Source organism: Sciurus vulgaris, assembly GCF_902686455.1.
Source record: "Sciurus vulgaris genome assembly, chromosome: 16".
Taxonomy (NCBI): domain Eukaryota; kingdom Metazoa; phylum Chordata; class Mammalia; order Rodentia; family Sciuridae; genus Sciurus; species Sciurus vulgaris.
Window position 1 is genome coordinate 52,907,018 of NC_136477.1, and position 24,082 is coordinate 52,931,099.

General features: G+C 40.1%; 3 protein-coding genes across 41 annotated transcripts in view; 2 read left to right on the forward strand and 1 right to left on the reverse strand.

Moving 5' to 3' along the window:
• Positions 1-359: 359 nt before the first annotated feature.
• GLT8D1 (glycosyltransferase 8 domain containing 1) lies at positions 360-11,084 on the forward strand. Of its 3 annotated transcripts, XM_079115747.1 has the most exons (10): positions 360-489; positions 4,333-4,386; positions 4,474-4,572; positions 7,274-7,487; positions 8,815-8,932; positions 9,301-9,385; positions 9,551-9,663; positions 9,989-10,155; positions 10,258-10,370; positions 10,539-11,084. In XM_079115747.1, exons 2-10 carry the CDS (start codon positions 4,371-4,373, stop codon positions 10,727-10,729), a joined length of 1,116 nt encoding a protein of 371 aa, XP_078971873.1. In that variant the 5' UTR covers positions 360-489; positions 4,333-4,370; the 3' UTR covers positions 10,730-11,084. The 3 variants fall into 3 exon arrangements, with proteins under 3 accessions (XP_078971873.1, XP_078971875.1, XP_078971874.1); XM_079115749.1 differs by having other exon boundaries at positions 10,260-10,647; XM_079115748.1 differs by lacking the exons at positions 360-489; positions 4,333-4,386; positions 4,474-4,572 and adding an exon at positions 5,583-7,164.
• A 73-nt stretch (positions 11,085-11,157) lies between these two features.
• GNL3 (G protein nucleolar 3) lies at positions 11,158-18,118 on the reverse strand. Its single transcript, XM_079115742.1, has 15 exons — positions 17,971-18,118; positions 17,355-17,413; positions 16,824-16,961; positions 16,627-16,737; positions 16,223-16,303; positions 15,654-15,786; positions 14,560-14,675; positions 14,210-14,324; positions 13,581-13,668; positions 12,892-13,066; positions 12,621-12,763; positions 12,125-12,261; positions 11,850-12,031; positions 11,535-11,604; positions 11,158-11,449 (listed from the first exon to the last, which is right to left on the reverse strand). Exons 1-15 carry the CDS (start codon positions 17,981-17,983, stop codon positions 11,370-11,372), a joined length of 1,641 nt encoding a protein of 546 aa, XP_078971868.1. The 5' UTR covers positions 17,984-18,118; the 3' UTR covers positions 11,158-11,369.
• The window catches only part of PBRM1 (polybromo 1), a 99,577-nt gene continuing 88,639 nt past the window's right edge, over positions 13,145-24,082 (forward strand). For 13 of the 37 annotated variants that reach the window (XM_079115665.1, XM_079115666.1, XM_079115676.1 and 10 more), the window contains exons 1-2: positions 21,138-21,263; positions 23,036-23,188. In XM_079115665.1, the coding sequence (XP_078971791.1) occupies positions 21,216-21,263; positions 23,036-23,188 (201 nt within the window). In that variant the 5' untranslated portion in view covers positions 21,138-21,215. The other 24 variants (XM_079115667.1, XM_079115668.1, XM_079115678.1 and 21 more) reach the window with 18 other exon arrangements.

Sequence of the window (24,082 nt, forward strand, 5' to 3'; positions counted from 1 at the left end):
GTCGCTGCCTGGCGCACCGTCCGCGAAGACTGAGTCGTCGACGGCGATGACCGGGCTGAGGCATCACGCGCCCGTGAGGAGTTCGCCGTCAATGCTGCCCAGTCCCGGGACCCACGGCTTGGACCCGGCAAACTGCCATCCACCGCGACTCCGCGGCTTAACTGCTGTCGGAACGCGCAGCGTCTCCATGGCGACGGCCTTTTTTCGGCGAGGACCCCGGCGGCGGGGCTGCCCCACGGCGCCTGCTGGGCGCGACCCTCTGATGGTTAGGGCCGCTGGCCCGCTTGGGGTTGTTAGACGACGTGGCTACTACGGAAGTCGTGGACCAGCGGGCAAGAGGACTTTACCCGGAGTGCAGAGGACGAGGGCGGCCGGGCAGCGGGCTAGGTCCCGGGGCCTGCCGTGGGAGCGCTGAGCTGGCGGGGCGGGCCGGGGCGCGGGCGTCGGCTCCTCCTCCTCCTTTTCCTCCTCCACCTCCTCCTCCAGCAGGTAAGGGCCGCCGCAGAAAGCGGCTGAGGGGACCGACTTGAGGGACTGTCTTAACCCGGCTTGGAACCCCGGAGGTTCACACCATCTCCTCGTCACTCTTTAGCCTAAGGGTCCTCTATCGACCCCTAGAATTTAGTGGAGGTACCCCGGGCCGTATCCTCCAGAGAAAGGAAATTCCTTTAGGGGGAGTACCAGGTGGTGGGCCGCCCCTCAAACAGCGCGGAAAGAGCCTGCGCCCAGGGGGACCCAAATTCGGCCCATTGGCCTGCTTGGGGGCTTCACCGGCCCGATACAGACGGGCCAAGGGTTCCCCGGGCTCCTCTAAGGCTGCTGGGTATTTTAAAATCTTGGAACCCCCCCCCCCCCCCCCGCCGTTACTGAGCTGGGCAGGGCGCTCACGTTGAGAGATAGTTTTGGAAACCCGGCCTTCTGGGGCCACCTGGCTCTGTCGCCTCTCTGGTGTGTATGTAGAGGCAGCCGTAACTTCTGGCATCCAAGCACACGGGTGCGACGAAGCCCAAGCTCTTACCTTCCTACAGCCCCAAATATGTCAAGGCAGACGGCCATATCATCGCAGAAATACATGACAGCTGGGTTAGCACTGGGGGAGAGAGGTGGAGGACATGTGGCAGCCCAGGGAGGTGCAGATCAGGATGGGACCTGGGAGGCTTCATAACTCCTCAAAGTCAAATTGGGGCTCTGCAGTGAAGGGGTAGAAAAAAGTGGCTCTATCTAAGCACTTTATGCCCTTTCTTTCTACCCTCCAGTAAATGGTTTCCTTTGACACTTTTCCAACCTCAGAAGGAGCCAGTGCCTGTAGCCGGTAGATGCAGAGACGGGCAAGAGTTAAAAACAGGTCTTCCTTTGCTCCCTCGATTTCTCCGTGTATTTGAACAAACTTCCTGTGCGTTTAAATAGACATATCCCTTTGGGTTGTCTCTCTTCAGGGGCCCATCGTAGGATGGCCATTTAGAGATCTTAAGTGATTTGAACTATAAAGATAGGGGGAAAGGAAATTGCCTATTAGGTTCCTTTTGAGAGAGAGAGCTCTATATTTTTCTTTATGTTGGAGTTTGTTTTCATGATTTTTACCAAAAATTGCCATTTCTTTCTTGAGCAGAGAACTATTCTTGCTCCCAGATTAGCAAGATCCTTAAACAGACATCACAGGCATACTACCATTTGCCAGGCATTGTTGTAGATGGCAAGGATATATTAGTAGACATTTTCATTGTGGTCCCTGTTTTCATAGAGTTTACATTGTAGTCAGGAAAGACAGAATAGGCATGTAAACAAGACAATATGATAATTAAGGAGGAAGAATGTTGAGAACTTTCCTGATGTTCTCTGAGGGGATTAGTAAGGAGCGGTCCGAAGGATGACTAATCTTTGCTGACCTGCACCAGAGTTTTTGTTTTTGTTTTGTTTTTCCCATATTGGGGATTAAATCCAGGGGCACTCTACCACTGAGCTACATTCCCAGCACTTTTTTATTTTGAGATAGGATCTCAATCAGTTGCTGAGGCTGGCCTCCAACTTGCGATTCTAATGTCTAAGCCTCCAGGTAGCTGGAATTACAAGTGTGTACCACCATGCCCAGTGCAAAAACATTTTGAATGTAGGAACAACAGTGTGATTAGGAGGCTAAAAAGGAGAATATTGTGTGCTACAATGAATCCCACTATTATGTATAATTATAATGCACCAATGAAAAAATTTAAAAGAGAAAAAAAGCCATGGGGTGGGATCAGGAGATGGAGCTAGAGAATAAATTCTTTCTAGGCGTTTAAAATGAAGAGAGGCAGAGAAATGGGCCTGTGGATCACCTGGGTGTTGAGAGGTGGGAAGAGTGGTTATCTTTTTTTTTTTTTTTTTTTTTTCATGATAACTTTATGATAACTGGCATTTTGCTTGTTGAAGAGTTTTAGGAGCAAATGGTTTTTGCCATTCTGAACTACTTGATGGAATTGTGTTTTCCTTATGTCCAGATAACTGAAGTAGCACAAATACACGTGCCTCTCGATCCACATACAGTGCTCCCTATAAGTAACTGTCTCGATCCACATACAGTGCTCCCTATAAGTAACTGTTACCAAAAGTTGACATGCTAAACATATTGTCCTTTGTACCAATAACTAGCAGGGATTTGTTAGTGAGGTTGTTTATCCAGTCTAGGTAGAAATTGGCTCAAAGTAGGCAGATGTTTTATCTGAGCAGCTCCCAGTCTGTCAGCTTCTATCAGTAAGGCTTAGCCCACAATGTGCTAGAGACACATAGCTTAGGGTATTTAAGGTGTTTTCTTTAGAGAAGAAAGTTCATTGGTATAATGTACTTCATGTATATTGCCCTAGAAAGAAATGATGTATGTGAGCATGCGTATGTGTTTTAGATTGTTCTTTAGGAGTCAATTACTTTCCCCCAAATTTGTTATCTGGCCTATGATCCCAGTTTTTAAATACCTGAATATATTTCTCCTCTTTTGAAAGGCCTTGAGATGTCGACACAGTTTACCTAGATTAAAATTAATTCAGACTTTGATACTTAGAAATGTTTCAAAATGCTGTGTAAAATAAATTGCTTTATGTAAATATAAGGTACCGTTATAGGTGAAGATGAAGTTTAAAAAAAGAGTTAAAGGTTTCTCAATATCCTGGATGCATAGTCTGTCTTAATGAAATGTTTCACAGAGATTGTTGTAAAAATTTAATTGTTTAATAAATTTAGTTTCATCTACACTCTTGTTTCCATGGAATTATTTGTTTTGAAAAAGTAAAGGTGAGATGAGCTGGGAGGACTAGCCAGGGCACAGTGACAATATTGGATACCCTTTTCTTAATAGGGGGCAGTTAACCAACAAAGATGAAAGCTCAGGAAGAAGAAATTCTCTGTCTTTTTTCCGGGGGAGGTGGGTACTGGAGATCTAACCCAGGGGTGCTTTACCACTGAGCTATATCCCCAGCCCTTTTTATTTTTAATTTTGAGACGGTATCCTTGAACTTGGTGATCCTGTCTCAGCATCTTTAGTCACTGGGATTATAGTCAGTCAGTGTCTCTTTCTCGCTTTCTCTCTTTTTGCATATTTTTAATGTTTAAGAACAACACTGTAAACTCGCATCACTTTGGCGCAGAGAACTGAGTCTATTTTTTTTTTTTTTTTGGTACTAGGGACACTTTACCATTAAGTAACATCCCCAGCACCTTTTATTCTTTATTTTGATACTTGGTCTCACTAAGTCGCTGAGGGTCTTTTTTTTTTTTTTTTTTTTTTTTTTTTTAGTATGGACAGAATGCCTTTTGTTTTATTTGTTTATTTTTATGTGGTGCTGAGGATCAAACCCAGTGCCTCACACATGCTAGGCAAGTGCTCTGCCACTGAGCTACAGCCTCAGCCCCAAGCTGATGGTCTTATTAAGTTAGCAAGGCTGGCCTCGAATTTGTGAACCTCCTCCTTCAGCCTCCCAAATTGCTGTGATTACAGGTGTGTAGCACCACACTCAGCAGCCCACATCAAATTTAAATAAGAGTTTTAAGTGTAAATTCATTCTGAAATATCTTTATAGTTGTTAGACTCTAGGTATTCTTGATAGAACTTGTTTGCTTTCCATCTTGTGGTGGTGCACAACGTGCAAGGCTAAGGTTACGTATTTCTACAAGTTATTTTTAAATATTAGGACTACCATAAGGACTTCGGATCCCAAATTGGCTTCTTGGAAACTATCGATTCAAAATGAGTTATTGGCAGAATGTCATATATACCTCTTGTTTCTACCTGAATAAAAGTGTTGACCTTTTGATGGCCATTCTCATGTACTTACTGACTTGGGGCTTGATTTTGTTTTGTAGGGCTAATAACTAGTATTTATATAAGACAGAAGAAAAAGATGTCATTCCGTAAAGGTATGCTCTTTCTGCAAGTTATGTTGTTTTTTATAACCTAGTTGAAGGTAAAGAGATCTTAATGCAGGTTTTTCCCATCTATTTCAGTAAACATCGTCATTTTGGTCCTGGCTGTTGTTCTCTTCTTACTGGTTTTGCACCATAACTTCCTTGGCCTGAGCAGTTTGCTAAGGAATGAGGTTTCAGGTATGGGAACCCTTACTAATGTCATGGAATTTGTTGAGGACCTGAAGTTCCCTGTATCCCACATCCTAAGTTAACATCATTATGTTAACGGGAAGAAAGCTTTCTTCTTGGCCTTGACAGAAACTAGGAAAGGCTCTGGGAACAGGCATAGTGGGTACTCATTGTGCTCTTATGGTGCCCTCCTGTGCTTTTCTCCTTGTATTGCAAGTTGTTAGCTAAGGGTTTTATCTGAATTAGAGGCCTTAGAGGGGCCACTGTGGGCTGCCATCTGCTTACAATTCAGAGCAGGGTTTCAGAAGATGTTAGCAGGCATATGACCCTGATATTTGATGCATGATTTGGTCATTAGGAGTGTCATCTGGTTACTTTCCTTCACCTGTGAGTGTCCTTTGACTTAAGCAACCACAGGGTAGAACTCTTGTTATAAAATAAAAATAAAGGCTTGTCAGCTTTTTTTTTTTTTTTTTTTGGCGGGGTTGATCTCAGGGGCACTTGACCACTCAGCCACATCTCCAGCCCTATTTTGTATTTTATTTAGAGGTGCTCTCACTGAGTTGCTTAGCCCCTTGATTTTGCTCAGGCTAGCTTTGAACTTGAGATCCTCCTGAGCCACTGGGATGACGGGCATGCGCCACCATGCCCAGTTGGCAGCTAAATTTAAAAAAAAATCATTGTATAATTACAAGTTATTTTAAATTAGTTGTTTGCACTTCTCTTCCTTGGTATTGGGGGATGTTTGAGGCTTCAGGGTGTTAGTCAAAAATCACTTTTTGTATTGCTTGCTATCCACCAGTTTACCTGAAGGAAGAGTATACTAGCTTTCCCCAACTTTCACTGACTATTTACAGCATGTTTTTGTTTTTGTTGCTGTATTGGTGGGCTTTTTTTTTTTCTTTTTCTCCAGTGCTGGGCCTTGCAAACTAAGCACATGCTCTACCACTGAGTTATAACCCCAATCCTGGTAGCATGTTTCATAATGATATGCAAATAAAAAGTAATACATGCTTCTGGTGGGAAAATTAGAAGGGAAATAGCATTCAAGCTTTGTGAAGGCAGTTTGTTCACTTCTTTAATCTCCTGTGCCTAAGAATGATGACTAATATGAAGTGTTCAATCAATATTAGTTATAAATATTAGTTGAGTGATTTCATTGCCTAGAGATAATTACGTAAACTTTCAATCTTTTTCTCTTGTGTATTTTTCCTACAAAGATTATACTAAACTATACATATGACATTTTTTCCCATGTGATTTTATCACAAGCATTTCATCATGATGGCAGAAACTCTTTAATGTCATACAGTTTGTTTCCACAGGAAAATACCATAACTTTCAGACTTTTTTGATGGATGCAGCACACAAATATACATATTATGTTATTGTTCTTTCTCTATGATGGTAGGGATTTGTATGTTTTATTCATGACTGTAACCCCAGTGCCTATGTATTGCTGGGCACACAGTAGATACCCAATGTTCAGTGACAGAATAAATGAATGAATGTAGTCGTCTCTGTATTCATGGGGACTAGGACACCAAAATCTTCAGATGCTCATGTGAGATGGCATAGTACTTGCATATAATGTACACACATCCTACTGTATACTTTAAAGCATCTCTAGATTTACTTTATATAGTATAAATACTATGTAAACAGTTATGTTGTATTTATGTAGTAACAACAAAAACAAGCCTCTTTTTTCAGTAATTTTTTCATTTTCAATCTGTGGTTGGTTGAATTCACAGATGTGGAAACAACAGATATAGGGGGCTATTACAAAAGGTAAGAAGGAAGGTTTACAGAATAGTACTTGCAGTTACTGGGTGTAATACATTCTGTTTTCTAATTCAGTTTTCTACTCCAATCCAGAAACTTTTTCTACTCAAATTCTGATCATGGGGCTGGGGATGTCAATGATAGAGCACCTTCCTATCATGTGCAAGGCCCAGCATTCTATACCCAGCAACACAGAAAACATTCTGATCCTATCCCATTTAATACTGAATTCATACCTACTTAAATGATTTGTGGATTGCACATTTACGGTTTATTTTTTTGTTTTTTTTTTTGTTTTATTTTTATTGTAAACAAATGGGATACATGTTTCTGTTTGTACATGGAGTAACAGCATACCATTTTTGTAATCATACATTTACATAGGGTAATGATGTTTGATTCATTCTGTTATTTTTTCCTTCCCAGTTTATTTCTAAGTTTTACAATTATGAATAAAATCGTGACTTTTTTTTTGGTGTTGCTGCGGATCAACCCTAGAGCCTTGTGTATGCTAGGCAGGTACTCTACCACCAGGCTATATCCCAACTGAAATTGTGACTTTTGATTACTTTTTAGATTTGGCCTCTTAAGATAGCAAGGGAACCCAAATGATTGGGCCAAAGCCATGTACCGTAAGGCTCTTGAAACACATTGCTACAATACAAACTAGAAAAGTGTTGATACTTTATTACTAATAGTCTTATCATTGTTGTCAGCCTGATTTTTAAAATCTTTCTTCCACTTTTGCAAAAGCTTGGTTGCATACAGGAAAATAATTTCTGGGCTGTACTTTAAAGTTTAATGGAAGAGAATAAGGTAAACTGGTTACCATAATATCACCTTACCTCTTTCCTTGTCTTGGACTCTACTCAGTTCATAAGATTGTTTGTATCACAGTGCCTTCCTTCCTGTATGTTCTTTTCAGATTCAGGAATTTTAGGGCTTCAGCCCATAGATTTTGTCCCAAATGCTCCCCGACATGCAGTTGACAGGAGACAAGAGGAGATTCCTGTGGTCATTGCAGCATCTGAAGACAGGCTTGGGGGAGCCATTGCAGCCATGAACAGCATTCAGCATAATACTCGCTCCAGTGTGATTTTCTACATTGTTACACTCAATGACACAGCAGACCATCTCCGGTGAGCTCTGCTTACCAAATGATTCTGCTTCTCTTGGATGCTCTAGAGTAGACCAGCTGCCAATTCAGGAACTGTTTTAATATATAAACACATATATGCACATATATGTGTGTATATATTATGTGTGTGTATGTATTTATACTGTTATACACATGTAAGCTGCACATAATACATTTTTCCATCTAATTGTATCAAAGCATGTCCCTGGTAGCATGATAAAGAGCTATGCCAGGAGTAAATGAACTAACTATGCAGTTAGCTCCAGTTATTGTTTTGGTAATACAGCTTTCAAAGAAGGAAGGAGTCATTTATAAATCATAAATTCCTTATCTCATAGATATGCTCTATTTCTAGTCTATAGTGGGAAGACACTCAGGAACAATGGCCAGATGGTAGGGTGAGGTTGTGAGCAGATTCTGAGCTAAATCTTAGCCCAGGGTGGTTGGGGAAAGGTTGGAAACCATTTCATCATTTGTATGGAGTAAAAACATCCAACTCAGCAGGTAGTATGCCAAGTAAATAAGAAAGCATATAAAGCACCTAGCACATAGTAATTAGCCATTAACTATTTTAATTGCTGTGTATAATATAAACTCAATTTGATGGAGTGTCATCCATGAAAATAATTGAAGATTTGTTAGGTTTATTCTAAGAAACCACCTAACAGATTAAATATTTGTGAAAGCTGTAAAACACTTCTGTCCTTGTGGCTTTCTTCATGACTTATTTAATGAAAAGTTGTGATTTTTCTCATACTTGAAATTCAACTCAGACCCCATCTAAGATACAGAGTACTGCATTGAAATAACAGTGTCTTCAGAATGCTGATTGGGAATAGACTAGAAAAAATGCAGTGCTTCTTCAAGAAACACTGGCTTTTCTTAACAACACCTGACTTGAATGGATACATTACTTAGGGTTATTAGGTGAATCAATAGTTATTCTATAGGTAACAGATTGACTACTAGCTTTACATAATTAGCTTTCACTACTGTTGCACTTTGGCTCATTTTCTTCACAGTGTATTTGGAAGTTTAAGAATTGAATGGTTCATGTGATGATGGGATGTTCTCAATTCCATCATTTTTCTCAGTAGTTTTATGTTACAAGAGAATTTCCATAGAATCTTGGTTCAAGGAGGGACTTTGGAAGGAATAGACCTCATTTCAGATGACAAAACCAAGTGTTAGAGATAAAGGAGCTTGAAAACACCCATTTGGTCCCTAGGATTTCTCTTCATGTTATTTTCTCATTAGGAAAGCACAAAGGTAAGGCTATGGTTTAGAAACATGAATATTTAAAACTGAAATGTTTTGTTTTAAATCAGGTCCTGGCTGAAAAGTGGTTCCCTGAAAAGCATCAGGTACAAAATTGTGAATTTTGACACTAAACTTTTGGAAGGGAAAGTAAAGGAGGATCCTGACCAGGGGGAGTCCATGAAACCAGTGAGTTCCATGCATCCTTGTTTATACTTGGGAGTATCAGGAAATTATAATTCCTGGATAACTTGGGTATAGTGCAAGTTTTGCCCTGGCGACCAAGCCTTGGCAGTTCTAAGGGTCCTTTGGCTATTTAGTGCAAGGGTTCTGAGAACTTTCCCATAAAAGCATAAACCAGGTGTGGTGGCATGTACTGTAATCCCAGCCATTTGGGAGATCAAGGCAGGATTGCAAGTTTAAGGATAAGCATGACCCTGTCTCAAAAGGGCTAAGGATGTAGCTCAGTGGTAGAATGCCTCTGGGTTCCATCCATAATACCACAAAAAAGCAAAGTATAGGCACTATCCTATGCCAACACTTCTTTCCTTTTTCAGCTAACCTTTGCAAGGTTCTACTTGCCAATTTTCGTTCCCAGTGCAAAGAAGGCCATATACATGGATGATGATGTAATTGTACAAGGTACCAAATAATGTTACGAGAGCTGTTCTCCATCCAGATTGTGGGCAGTAGTGTTTGTCTTATTTATGGTCTTTTTATACAAGATCACCATAGGGAGAAGTGGGAGGAATGGGGAATCCCAAGGCAACTAGAAATGTTAATCTTAACACTTTATATCCATTTTAGGTGATATTCTTGCCCTGTACAATACACCACTGAAGCCAGGACATGCAGCTGCATTCTCAGAAGATTGTGATTCAACCTCTACTAAAGTTGTTATCCGTGGAGCAGGGAACCAAGTAAATTATACTAGATACCCCACTCCCTTTAAAGGTTTAAAAAGGAGGGAGTTCATCCTTTTCTGTTGTTTCTTACATTCCCCAGTTATTTCAAACCCAACTCACGCCTTCTTTTCTGTGGGTTCATAGACTTTAACACAATTCTCTTTGAATATCTGATTAAATAAGTCAGTATCTAGGTTTCATTCTGTCTTGGAATCTCCAATGTCACTTCTATTTGCTAATTACCTTAAAAGTCTGTTTAACAAGCTGTTTTCTTAACTGGCTGTAAAATTACTAATCTTTTGTTTGAAGCAGCAAGAATATGTATTCCATTTGTTTTTAGTACAATTACATTGGCTATCTTGACTATAAAAAGGAAAGAATTCGTAAACTTTCCATGAAAGCCAGCACCTGCTCATTTAATCCTGGAGTTTTTGTTGCAAACCTGACAGAATGGAAACGACAGAATATAACCAACCAGTTGGAGAAATGGATGAAACTCAATGTTGAGTAAGTATATAACTGGCCTAGTTGAAAACTTACTTCAACCCTGAGAATCTTGACTAACAGAAGTTGGTATTTTTCACTGACATTTGTTGTTTGTCCTACAAGAGAGGGATTGTACAGCAGAACACTGGCTGGCAGCATCACAACACCGCCTTTGCTTATTGTATTCTATCAGCAGCATTCCACCATTGACCCTATGTGGAATGTCCGCCATCTTGGTAAGTAGAAATAATTAACCAATTGCCTAAGCTAGTAAGGAATTAACTGTCCAAGGAAGGAACTACCCTCAGCAATGGGACATATCACTGTTTCAAGTTGTTTGGCATGGCATTGCCTTGTGTTTGACAGGTACAATCAATCATTTGGCTCTTTCTCTAAATATTAAGGTTCCAGTGCTGGAAAACGGTATTCACCTCAGTTTGTAAAGGCTGCCAAATTACTCCATTGGAATGGACACTTTAAACCATGGGGAAGAACTGCTTCATATACCGATGTTTGGGAGAAATGGTATATTCCAGATCCAACAGGCAAGTTCAGCTTAATCCGAAGACATATGGAGATCTCAAATATAAAGTAAACTAGAATTTAGAACTATAAGCATTTCTCAGGAAATCCTTGAAAGTAACAGTGTGGGAAGTAACAGTTGGTAGGCCTCAATTCCTGTCTGTTGCAGCCCATGGAAAAAGGGATGTTTCAGCTGGGTAAAGATGACTGTCTGGCAGTCAGTTTCTCAGATAGACTATAAATATGTCTCCATATGCCTTACCAAGTGTTTGCTTACTACAGTGCTGACTGGCCAGAAGAAAGAACTGATAAGACTGGATAACCAGTCTAGTTCAGCTAGTTGGTATGGCTAGCTCAAAACTGCTGCTTGGTTTTAATTTTGTAAACCTGTGGCCCAATCCGTAAATAAATCTACATTTTTCAATAGACTTCTTTGCTTTCAGATAACTATTTCCATCCCTTCACTGTATGAGAGCAGTTCAATGAAGACATTTTTAAAAATGTGTTTACATTAATGTATACATCATGATATATTCACAAAATTTACATGTCACACCCCAAAATTGGCACATTACACACAGACCATTTTGGCAGTTTGCTTAAGCTGTTAAGGGACTGGGGATATAGCCCAGTTGGTACAGTGCTTGCCTCACAAGCTCAAGGTCCTGGGTTCAATCCCCAGCACCACAAAAAAAAAAGAAGACAAGTTTCTGTTACATATAATCTGTGCTGAAATCATAAGCATCATCCTCTTTTGTCACTTCGTCAAAGTTAAAAGATCTTGCAGGTTCACCTATAATGGAGAAAATTTTAAAGTGAGATTAAAAGCAATTCTGTATTTAAGCTGCTTTGTCAGAAGTCCTCTGCCCTAAACTCACCTACTGTAGATTCCTCCTCAGGTGGGGGCTCTCTTATCTCTTCTATAGGGGGCGTGTCTGAGATCTTTTCCTATGGGAGAAAGAAATGATGCAGGATTAGTAGCCCTAGTCTCCTTATTAATTTATTAGTCATTGAATGTACACATGAGATGGGTAAAATTAAGGCTGACAAATCAAAAACCTCAAATACCTAAATTCTGTGGGGCTTCTTCTGGTTGATTACAAAACTATTTCATTTATTCTATTAATCTCTTCCTATTCATTACACATTATAATACCAGAAGACTCATTTTGACTCATAGAGAATATACTTACATCAGCTTCTTCACAGTCAATACCCTCTTGGTCACTGAGGATGGCTTCATTGTCCTTCCTCTCCTGTTTCCTTTCTTTGTGTCTTGGTAATTCTTCAGTTATGTCCTTTTCCTCTATTATCCCATTTGTCAGACCTGAAGACTGGAAAAGGATGCTCCTGGCTAAATGAGGGCCCTTTATGGCTAGTAAAGGAAAAAAAGCCCACATAAACAGATATGATCTTTACTGGCCTGTCAGCAGATGAAAATAAGCAGTGAAACACAAGTCTCACTCACCTTCTATGCTGTGTGCATTGTTCTTTTCCAGTTCCTCGAGATTTAAGTCCCTTTTCATGCCTGCCACAATACTTTCATTAAAATGTGGAGGAGGAGTCCAGGAAGTTGGGGGATGACAATAGTAACTCAATGAGGCACTGGAATTAAACACAAGATCTATAAAAAAACCAGTTACTGCCAGGTACAGTGGTGCACACCTACAATCTCAGTGACTTGGGAAGCTGAGGCAGGAAGATTAAAAGTTCAAAGCCAGCCTCAGCAACTTAGCAAAGCCCTAAGAACTTGGTGAGACCCTGTCTCAAAAAAAAAAAAAAAAAAAAAAGGCAGGGGATGTGGCTAAGTGCCTCTGGGTTCAATTCCTGGTTAAAAAAAAAAAAAAAGTGCTGGAGATGGATGTGGCTCAGCAGTAGACAGCCCCTGGGTTCGATCTCCAGTACCAAAACAAAACCAATCCCTTTATTCTAAGTGGTCACCAAAATGCCAATGAAACCCTTACCCTGTCCACTCAGACCACAGTAGTTTGGCAGCACGTTCAACATTTGGGCTTCCACCTTTTTGGTGCAGACCTCTTCTCTGAGCAAGTTTAGTAAAAAAATCCAGAGAATTCTTATAGTCTGGGACAGTATAATGTAGTACAACCTTAAAGCGAAACAGGAAATTTCATTGTCTAATAGAGTAAATGAAAAAAAAATTTGAGTATCTACTTAAAATGCTTATAATACAAAATGGTGGTAAGGAGTTCAACAGAAGGGGAAAGAGTTCTTTACCTGTCGAGCATCAGCCTGAGACAGTATAGCACTGGCAGCCTCCATTGGTTTTGCAGTTTCAATACTTGCTGGACTTCGCAGAGCCAGTGCACTAAAGGAGTTAAGTGGCGACACAATCAAACTTGGACTATCTATGATTGTGATCTGTTTGTCCAAGGGAACAACCTGCATGTTCCTGAAAGAAGATAAACGGAATCACCAGGGCTACTTGTTTTATCTGGAGGGCAACACAGAACATGAAGCTCAGGGTTGGATTGAACAAACTCAACACAGTGAGTCAGATCCAATTTATCATCATTTGCTTCATGTTTACCTCAAACCCTAACAGTATGCCCGTTCCTTTTAGCTGTATGTGTTGTAGCTCATATACCTACCTAAACACATGGCTATTTCCTCTACCCTAAATATTATAATTTCTTTTACCTGGCAAACTTTTTCTCACTTTCCAAAGTCAGGTGCAAACATCATTTTCTCTGAGGTGGCTCTTTTCTCTCTCTCAATGTAGTTGCTTAATTTGTTTTTCAAACTACATTGCAGGCAGCTGTCCCACTCCAAGCCTGCCACTGGCTCCATCCTTTTCCTTTTACTGACAGTTTTAAAGAACAGAAAATTGTTCTCCTCAGGATAACAAAAATAAAATCATATTTACTCATCTATAAGAAAAACTCTTACACAACACCACAATTTACCTCGTAAGCCCCATGGATACACCAACATTACATATCCGTTCACGTTTTAAGCTGTTAATGATGCTGCTCTTCCCTACATTTGGGAAACCTACAAATAAATTGAAATTCAGATATAAAACACAGCATGGACTGGTAATTATGAAATTTCATCTGCACAATTTTATGTTTGCCTGATGTTTAGAGCAAGATCAGAGTTGGATCTGAGTGCTTCACAACACTAAGACCAATATTAGCTTCTTCATTCCTTGCAGAAGTAATAAGAAGGCAGAAAAATACTATTAATGCAAATAAACCAGGAGTATGTCTGTATATATGTATTCATTTGCAGTGTTAGGTATAAAACACAAGGCTCTGCACGTGAAAAACAAGTGTTCTTACCACTGAGCTACATCCATACCTACTATGAGCTTTTAAAAGCCAACTTGCTACAGTGCCCAATCCCAATAAAGAACTGAACCAAGGAACACTTATGCAAGTTTTTCTCTAAACTTTTTGTGTGGTGGTAAGGGGGACAAGAGCTAATTTTTGAACAAATTATTTCATAATCCTGTTCTCACTTAACATGGAAAATTCTTGGCTAAGTAGATCTTCATTCATAAAAGGATAGAATGTGATGAACTGAAACTCACCAATTACTCCAACCTGAATAGCTCTGCCAAAAGTCTCCTGAAAACCTCCAAGAAGTTTCCAAAGGCATTCTTTGCCAAAGCACACTTTACTTTTGAGTGGAACAGCTTTTTTCTTCTTTACCTTCACATGTTAAAATTTGAAATATGTTAGTTTAATTATTCTGGCAATAAAGAAAAACACAAATCTGGCATCACTAGACAACTGCCTTTCAGATATCTCTGGATGAAATCAGAGTTGGATCTTATTATCTTTCATTTTTTAAATCAACATTTTGCATACTCATCATATTTCAACCATTGAAAATCTAAAAGAACCACACTTAGGAGAGAACGACACTAACAGTAAAGTGTACCTTGGTTATCTTCCCTTTGTCCTTCAGGTATGTTGAGGCTTTAAACACCACTGTTGGCAATTCTTTCTTCAAATAATTTAGCCAGCTCTCCAAATTCTCCTTTGGTATTAGATCTAATAGAAATTACAAATAAGACATGCTTTGATGTAGTCATTCTATTGAGATGAATTTATTAAATGGGGTAAACCAAAGATTTCACTATTGTTTGTCTTGTTCTGCTTTTTTCAAAAGGATTTGTGGGGAAGGGTAAGCTTCCTACTATGCTGCCCTGTCTTAACATATCTCAGTATCTATGCTTCTGTATTTCTGTAGTTCCTCCTGTATAGCTCAGCCTTTTAGAACTACAGTCAACCTCTCCATTATAATCCTATAGTTATTTCCAGGACTTACCCTCAATTAACAGCAACCTGGGTTTCTAATCTTAACAGTGATTTTTTTGATCCTGTTCCTACTTTCTGCTTCACAAGTCTCTATTCTGGTTTTCATCTTCCTGCTGCTCAAACCTAGGCAAAAATTTCGTCACATAAATTCCACTTCATCTTGCTTCTGAACTAATACTCAACATTGTGCTTGTGGCAGGAATTTTGCACACTGTCATCACTTCTTTTTAACCCAGGAGCATTTAACCACTGGGCCACATCCCAGCCTTTTTTTTTGTATTTTATTCAGAAACAGGGTATCATTGAGTTGCTTAGCGACTCGCTGTTGCTGAGGCTGGCTTTGAACTCGCAATCCTCCTGCCACAGCCTCTTGAGTTGCTGGGATTATAAGTGTGCACCATTGTGCCCAGCTGTCATCACTTCTTATGTGAAATATATTACATAGTTATGTACAGAAGCTTACACTCTTAAATAAAACCAAGTGATAAGTACTGAATGGCAAAGAACAAGAAAAACTGGTCCTATCACTTGTACAAACAACCTTCTTCCCACCACCCAGTACTGTCTTTGGCAACTACAGTATACATGCTCTGGCTTTGTTGAGGTCAGAGTTGGATCTTATCAGTCTTCAGTGACAATCGAGACTGTTCAGATGTTTTCCTCATACCTCACTAGTGCACACAGAAGACCAATGACATCCCTTTTCCTCACCTGATTTATTTAATACAAGTATCAGCTTTTTATGTCCACTCTGGACAACAGCCTCTTCTACCTGAGGACACCTGCAACCAAGAGGATCTCTGGCATCCAGCACTTCTAGCACAACATCTGAGGCTTCAATCACCTGTCAATAAAGAAACAATCACAACAGCATTCCTTGTTTTGGGAAAATCCTCAATTTGAGTCTACTGGGATTATCCACTTAGCAATATGATGAGCTCAGAGTTGGATCTCATGTCTTCACTTTGGAATGAAGAACACTGAAATGCTCATCATTTCTCACATAGCTTGCTCAGCAGCCTCTGATCAACATGGGTTTTAAAAGTGTAAATACCCCCACCATCTGAATATGTAATCCACCCACAGCAAATTATGTAGTTTGATAGGCCCTTTTGGCCTTTCTAAGAAGTATTGTGAAGCACAGCAGGTTCTACCCATGGTGGGGAGTAAGCCTGTGAAATGGATGTTAGGGATAGAAGTGCTTGCTTGGGAGCAACTACACCAAGAATATACCACCCCATTGATCTGAGTTACCTTTACACTGACCTAAATTAAGGTACCTTTTTAAGTTCCTGACAATATAACTTCTTTGGGTGCTGTCTGCTCAACTTGGCTTTCTTAGTTTTGCATTGTTCAAATTCCTAGAGGATGTAATAAGGGGGAAAGGACACAAAATTAGATATATGGCAATTATAACTTGTATTTTCCACATGATTAGGATCAGTGTAGCTGATTTTTTTTAATGTAGTTAAAACTGAGCTTAAGTTTTCTTCCTCCCAAGAGGTTCATCAACCTGTGTACATGCGATTTGTTTTTCTTTTAGTTGCAGATGAACACAATACCTTTATTATTTTTTTAATGTGGTGTTGAGAATTGAACCCAGTGCTTCACACATGCTAAGCTCTACCACTGAGCCTATGACCCCAGTCTATCATTTCTTATTTTTAAAAAGATATAATCCTACCTCCACAGGTTCAACCTCAGATGGCTCACCACCAGGATTAGTTTCAAGTTTTCTTTTCTTTTCTTGTTCCTTCTGCCTATCAAGTTTCTGTTGTTGTTTCAGTTCTTCCAGCTGTGTCCAAGCCATAAAATAAATGAGTGAGCCAGTGACTGATGTTGTTACCTTATTTTGGAAGTGTTTTGGCTAACATAACTTACCTGCTGTTTCCTTAGCTCAGCTTCCCTAAGAAGAGCCTCCTTAAAAGGAGCACTATTTGGAATTCCTGGGTCTTTCCTAGGCTTCTTGTGACCCCGTTTTTTAGCCTCCCTCCTCAATTTTCGATGATGCTCTCGAACCTGTTATGATTAAAAAAAAATTGTTTCCATTTTACAAAAAATATTTTTCTACTTGAACAGAATTTAAGTGAAAAACCAGACTGGCTGCAGTTCAGTTAGGCCTATAAAAATGTCCTAGAGAAATGGAGGTTTAATTAGATTCATACAGAGGATGAATATATATGTTTAAAACAAATGTCATGAGACTGTCTATAGGGATTATTATCATGTTAAGTTTACACATCTTCTTACTACCAAATTATTATACTTTCCCATAGTTGCACTCATGCCTAAGAGTTTGTACTTATGGTATATCTACTCTCTAAATATTTAATCCAGACTTCCCCACTGAGAATGGGACAAAAATCGGATTTGCAGTACATTTGATATATCTGTTCCATGAAAAACACTTACCTTTTTTTGGATTTTATACCGCTTATGGCAGGTCATGCGTTTACTGGCTTTCCTTAACTCTAGAAAAAAAAAATTTTTTTAAATGCACTAGCCGCGAATGATCAGTACATCAAGTTTTTGCTGAGTACACTATGTTGGCATGTTTTTTTTCCCCTAAGACATTAGTTGTCATACCTAAGGTTATAATTTTGTGGAGAATCAATACAAGCATTTTCAAATCCCAGTGAACTGGATTCAACAGATCAGAAATGGGGCCATACCCCGCACCTTCTCTTCCGACATTAGAATGAGGGCACACACAGGAACGTGCCACCAATCACAGGCAGGAGGAATAACGAGTTTGGAAGGCGGCTCTCTGCTCTTAGCCGCAGAAGGGAAAACACTGGTCTAGTCCTCTGGACCCTCTCGGCCAAGCCTTCCTTGTGGCCAGTGAGTTCACGTTTAACAGGATCGACAGGGGCCTTGCAACCCTCATTCTACGAGGGAACGCAGGAACCGGCCCTCCACAGTGCACCCCCCACCTCCCCAGAAAGCGAGTCATAAAAGAACGCCCTGGTGAGTTCTGCGACCAACAGAGGCAGGGGCCTGCCCACCCACATCTGGCGACCTCACTCACTCGGCCGCTTCATGGTGTAGACCGTAGAAACAGCCGCCGCCGCCGAAGTAGCAAAGAACGACGTGCCTCAGCGAGCGCCACGTGTGAACTGAGGCCACGGCCGAACGTCACGCACCCACGCTACTGCTGTAAAGTGCGACACCGTTCGTTCGCGCGCGCGCGCACGTAGTGTCGCGTAGAGTCGGGTTCGCTTGGCGGCCGCGGGCTAGTTTTGCGACAGCGCTGGGAGGGGTGAGGGTGGTGAGGGCGGCGGGTGCCGGAGACGGCAGCGGCCGCGGCCGAGGGAGCAATAGCAGCAGCCGTGGCGGCCACGGGGCGGGGCGCGGCGGTCGGCGACCGCGGCCGGGGCTGCAGGCGGCGGAGCGGCTGGGTAAGGCCAGGCCCGGGGCGGGCGGGGCCATTTCCCCTCGGCTAGCTGCCGGGTCTTTGTGTGGGCCCGGGCGGGCGGGAGCCGCGGCGGAGGCCCCGCCCCGGCCATAGGGACGCGCCGGTCGGGCCGGGCGCGGGGCGGGGCGGGGCGCGGCGGCGGGCCTCCGGACGGGCCCAGCAGCCTTGCCGCACCTGCCGGCCGGGACAAAGGCGCGCCACTGCCCGGAAACTACCCGCGCCCCTCTTTCCCGCTCGTCGCCAGGCAGCTTCAAAGCTGTCAACGTTTTCCTTAGTCCCCGGTACGAGTGACAGGTCGGGAAAGTCCTTCATTTTCTCCGCCTCTCAGGGCCTCTTTTTTTTGTTGTTGTGTCTTGACGGTTCGACACAAACTCTCCTAATGACTTTTCTTGTATGATTGTTCAAACCGTGTACTTTTATTTGTGGGACTTACCTTTATGTAAAGGCCAGATATTTGAGCTTCTCATCTGCAACACCAGAAAGAATCGAGGTTTTGGAAACTATATTTGCAGGTTTTAAAATATTTTCCCATCTCAAAGTTTTCATTACTTTCTGAAAGGGAAGCATAGTTGTGTTATTATAAGAAAGTAATGTTGGCTTTTTACAAATGAGAAATACATACTAGAGTGAATGTAGAAATTCTTAACTACAAAAGCATATGTTGGGATAAAACATTTTAACCCGTACTCCTCAAAAATATTTCTGGATATTTTTTCTTTCTTTTTTTATTTAGTCGTAGTCTTTTTCTGAAATATGATTTGGAAGTAAATTGGATTGAAGACAGAGGAGTATAATTTTTGCTTTAGTAATTGTTTACACATTGATCATATTTTGAATTTTAAGATCCAAAATGGAAGATTGAAAAGTATCTTTTTAAGAAGTGTTTTAGATTAAAACAGTAACAAATGTGTGTGTGGGTGAATGGAAGGGCCTTCACCACTTTCTTTGATTTTAGGAGTGTATAAAATACCTCAAATAATAATACTTTACCAAAATCTCCAAGATAAACAAATTGTAGTTTGTTTATATAATAGCTGTGATCAAGCCATCAAATATCACAAGGAAGAATGTTGACTTTGAAGATATTCTAATTTAAAACATAGGCTGAAAAATAATTTATATGGTTTGTTAACACTTTTGTTTAAAAATATGTAACTAAGGCATAGATAAATACAAATAGCACTGAATGCTAATAAGAAGGTTGGTTTTCTCAGTAGGAGAATTGTGGGTATTTTAGGTTTTTACCTTTGAGTCTTTTGTTTTTCAAGATTTTGTGTTAGGCATGTGTTACAGTACTGAATATCACTAGAAACACAGGAGAATAGTGAAAGGTTTATAAACTATCAAATACACTATTTAACTATACTGAGTTAATATTTTCCCAGATATACACTATGTTCTTTACCACCTACTATAAATTATCCTTGGTAGTAAGACTTTTGGACTTGTAACTGTAAACCCAAGGCCATCTTAAAACCTGGTATTAACTCCAGGATCTGTTTCTTTCCTGTTCATGAAAAAAGAATTTCTGAAGAGATGCTTTTTAAACTATGCAAATAAACTTTTATTTTAAAGATTATGCTTAAGCACCACTTTAAATACCTTTATTAGAAAGGTAAATTGAGCATCCAACCTATACCCAATGCTATTCTATAGGACATGGTTACAAAAATAAAGGAGACCCTGCTCTTGTGCTCCCAGACCATGTAGTCCCATAGTTGAGCTTTGAAGTTTCAAGGTGATTTTATGTATATATGGTCTTTTCATGTCCCAGCAATCCAAGGGATGGAGATATATGCATATATATATATACATATATGTATATATTATTTATATATATGTATATATATACACACACACACAACACACTTTAGTATTCTCACATAAGAGATGAAACAGATATGAGAGGTTGTGACTCAGGCAACATCAAACATAATTTAGAGGTGGAAGATCTGGGACGCTTAATCTTCATGTGTAGGTCCTGTTGCTTTTCCCACTTTAGAACATTGCCTTTGTTACCAAACTTTCAAATTATATACTAAAATGTGCTCTTTGGATTAAAATTTTTTTAAAAAATTATTTTTCAGTTGCATCTTTTTCTTACTAAATGATGGTTCAAGGATTTTTGGATATTGTCTAAACTACATTTAATGGTAATTACTCTTTTTTTTTTGTCATTTGATTCTCTTGGATTATTTATAAAAGTAATTGTGAACTACCAGAATAGTTGAAAACTAAACTCATGTGGTGCTAAACTCATATGTAATGTCTTTTCAATACATATAGGACTTTCAGGAAGAAATAAGTTGTCTTTCTCTGAATTTTGGGACGGTGGAGCATTTTTCTATATTCTGCTCACATGAGCCATTCTCGGTTTGTTCCAGCTTACCAACCCTTGGTGTCACATGTGAGCCTCCCACATGTGTTCACTCTCCATTCCAGCTCTGTGATTGAACTCTGCTCTTATTGAATAGGGGGCAATTGGGCAGGCATGCTTCATTCCTGGAATTGACAGTCGTTCCATGTGAGTAAAGGGGAATCTCAGTGAGACATCTTTAAACATATGAAAGCATTTGGTTTTAAGATGGAAGAAATGTCAGGTACTGTTGGTGCCTGAATCTTTGCAGCAGTTTGATAGGTGCGAGAGAACTGATATGCCTATTTTCTCATTTTCTTTATCTTTCTATAGCAGTTCTATTTGAATGTTTTGTATGTACTCATTTTTACTTCTTCTGACCCTTCTTTTCTATTTCCCCTTTTTCTGTCTTGTTCTTTTTCAGTTTTGAATATACTAACACTGAATCAGCACTTCTAAAGCCCTGCCTTCTCTCACTGGCTTCAGTTGGCCTTCAGACATAATGAGGAGACTGGCTTTTCGAGGCGCTGGTTGTGCTCTGGTAAAGCTGGTAAATTACTGATCATCTAAACCCTTTTCCTTTTCTGTCGTTCCTTGCCTTTTCCCTTCCACCTTTCTTAAATTTTTGTTATCCTTTCCATAAAGAGTCCCTTCTGTATTCATCAAATTCACCTATGTCTTTGTCATGACTTGTTTACAAAGGTTCTTAATTTCTTTAACTTAAAGAATTCAGGCCAGTTTATCAGCCTTTTATAAAATGAACAAAAATCAACACAACTTGATTTTTCTTGGCCTAAGCTTTGGGAAGGTTTTAGCCACTTTTAGCCAACTTCATACTAATATCCTGTATAATAAACAAAAAACTAGAGGAAGGAATATCATCATAGTAGGTTCTGTTTTAAATACCAGGAGAACTTCTTTGGAGGAAGAAATGAGACTCTTCTTGTCTCTTTGTTGCTTACTGAGATTTTTTTGTTTGTTGTACTCCTGCTTTCCATTTCTGGAAGATCCCCAGCTTCTCTCTCTATACTACTGGTAACCGGTGCTCTGCAGTTCCTATTCATTCATTATTTCCTGAAATTGAATGTTAATGAGTGAAACTGGGATCTTTTTTTTTCTTTTAGCTTTAGTAAAAGATTTTTGAAATCACAGTATACTGTTTGATACTGTTGCCAAATTGTATAAGCATTATGGGACTTTCTTGGGTAGATAGCCTTTCCCTGTATCCGTGGCAGATCATTTCAGTGGTTGCATTTCTTGTATTATAGTCAAATTAATACATGTGTAAATTTGTGTTAAAATTAGTTTCTTAGCAGTTGGTCAAAAACTGAGAGCAAATATTTATGTGTTTCTGAACCTAAAAGCTCATGTATGAGGTGCTTTTCCAGATCATCTAGTGAGAGTAAAGCTATGATTTCAAATTTTTTTGGTATAGAATATATCATATAATTGAAAGGGAGATTAGTCTAGATTACCAGAAGAGTAATAAAATGCAGTAAAAAATTACATTTTTGCTACTTCACAAATGGCAAGTCATATTAGCAGGTGTAGGGTAGATCTTGTGGATCGTGTTGTAACAAATGGGAGATTCATTTTCTGGGTTATTAATTTCTCAATACATCTAAAATGCTAGAAAGATAATTGTCCTCTGTCCCCTTACTTTTTTTATTTTTTATTTTTGTTCCGTTTTATACTACTCATTTGCCTTGGGCACTACTTCCTAGTCTTTTCCACACAGTGGCCCACTTGAAAACAATCATAATTTTAAGGCACGCAGTAAAGCAGATGAGGCTGCTGGCTCACGTAGGAATGACATTAGGGCCTCTGTACCCAAGGTCTGCCTGGCTGTCTCAGGGGCTCAGGGATCAATACCTCTAACACACTGTTATACACTTTTTTTTTTTTTTTTTTTTTTTTCAGTGCTGGGGATCAAACCCAGGGCAAGGCAAGCACTCTACTGACTGAGCTATTTCCAGCCCCACACTGTTATACACTATGTGGTGGATTGAAAAACTCCGAGTAAATTTGGGGCCAGAAGTGGTTGAGTCATTCAGAATGGGTAATATACAAATGAGTATACTTCTGTTGAGTTTTGTCATCAAAGTTAAAAGTGTAGCATTCTGGTAAGTGAAGAGGCTAAAAAAGTGAGGTCCAGGACTTTGATTTTAAAAAGAAAAAGAACTTATAACTAATTAAATTCCTTCACAATAGCTAAAATAACCTCCTAAATGAACCAGAAATTTGACAGTAGGTAGCCAGCTGAGGAACTTATTGGCAGAGTAAAAATTTAAATATAAGAACATGGAAAATTATTTCTTATAGAAGAAGTTGGATTCCATGGGTTCCAAGAGAAGAAGAGCTACCTCCCCTTCCAGCAGTGTCAGCGGGGACTTTGATGACGGGCACCATTCTGTGCCTACACCAGGCCCAAGCAGGAAAAGGAGGAGACTTTCTAATCTTCCAACTGTAGATCCTGTGAGTAACTTGGGTCACACAGTTTGTTCCTGCTTCTCCCATGATTTCCTTACTTTTAACTTCTAGGGTGAAGTAGTTGAGATGCCTGTCTGCTTCATTTCCTCTGACTTGAATTCGTTTAACTCTCCTCTTATGATAAGTATTTGTTTAGCCACAAGTTTGATGGTAATTAGATAATTTAATATTGTGAAACAATAAATATCATTATATCATGTCATATATTCATTTAATAGAATGAGTGCTTGCCATATGATGGGTACTGTTCGGCTGGTTGGGCTACAGCTACATGTGAGGCAAGCCCATTTTTCACATGGAGCTTAGTTAGCTTCCAGTGTAGGAGAAGCAGAATGTAGGTAAGTGAACAAATAATAATAAGGTGCCCACAAGAGTGATAAGTACTAAGGAGAAAAATTTGGGTGGTTTGAGTTGTTTCGGTCTGAATCTTCTGGAAGATTTTCTGTGATATGCAGGTACCAACCCTGCAGAGGGGCTGGATGACCAGTGCAGAAGGGCTGGGCCAGGGATGGATTTGGAATGTTGTGATTATAGAGAAAAGGTAAGGAGTGCTGCGTGCAGTGGCAAACACCTATAATACCAACTACTTTGGAGGCCAAGGCAGGAAGATTGCCAATTTGAGGCCATCCTGGGCAACTTGATGAGACCCTGTCTCAAAATAAAATTTTGGAAAGGGCTGCACATGTAGGCCAGTGTTAGAGTGCTTGCAATAAGCCCCTGGGTTCAACTCCTAGTACCACGTAGAAAGAAAGAGAGAGGAAGAGAAAAGAAAAATGAAATGGTCAGGAAGGAGGAGACTGGTGAGCTCCACTCAGCCACAGCATCTAAAACCTTTGGGTTCTCGTCTGATAATTTGGGGAGTTATCCTTCCTCTTCTCT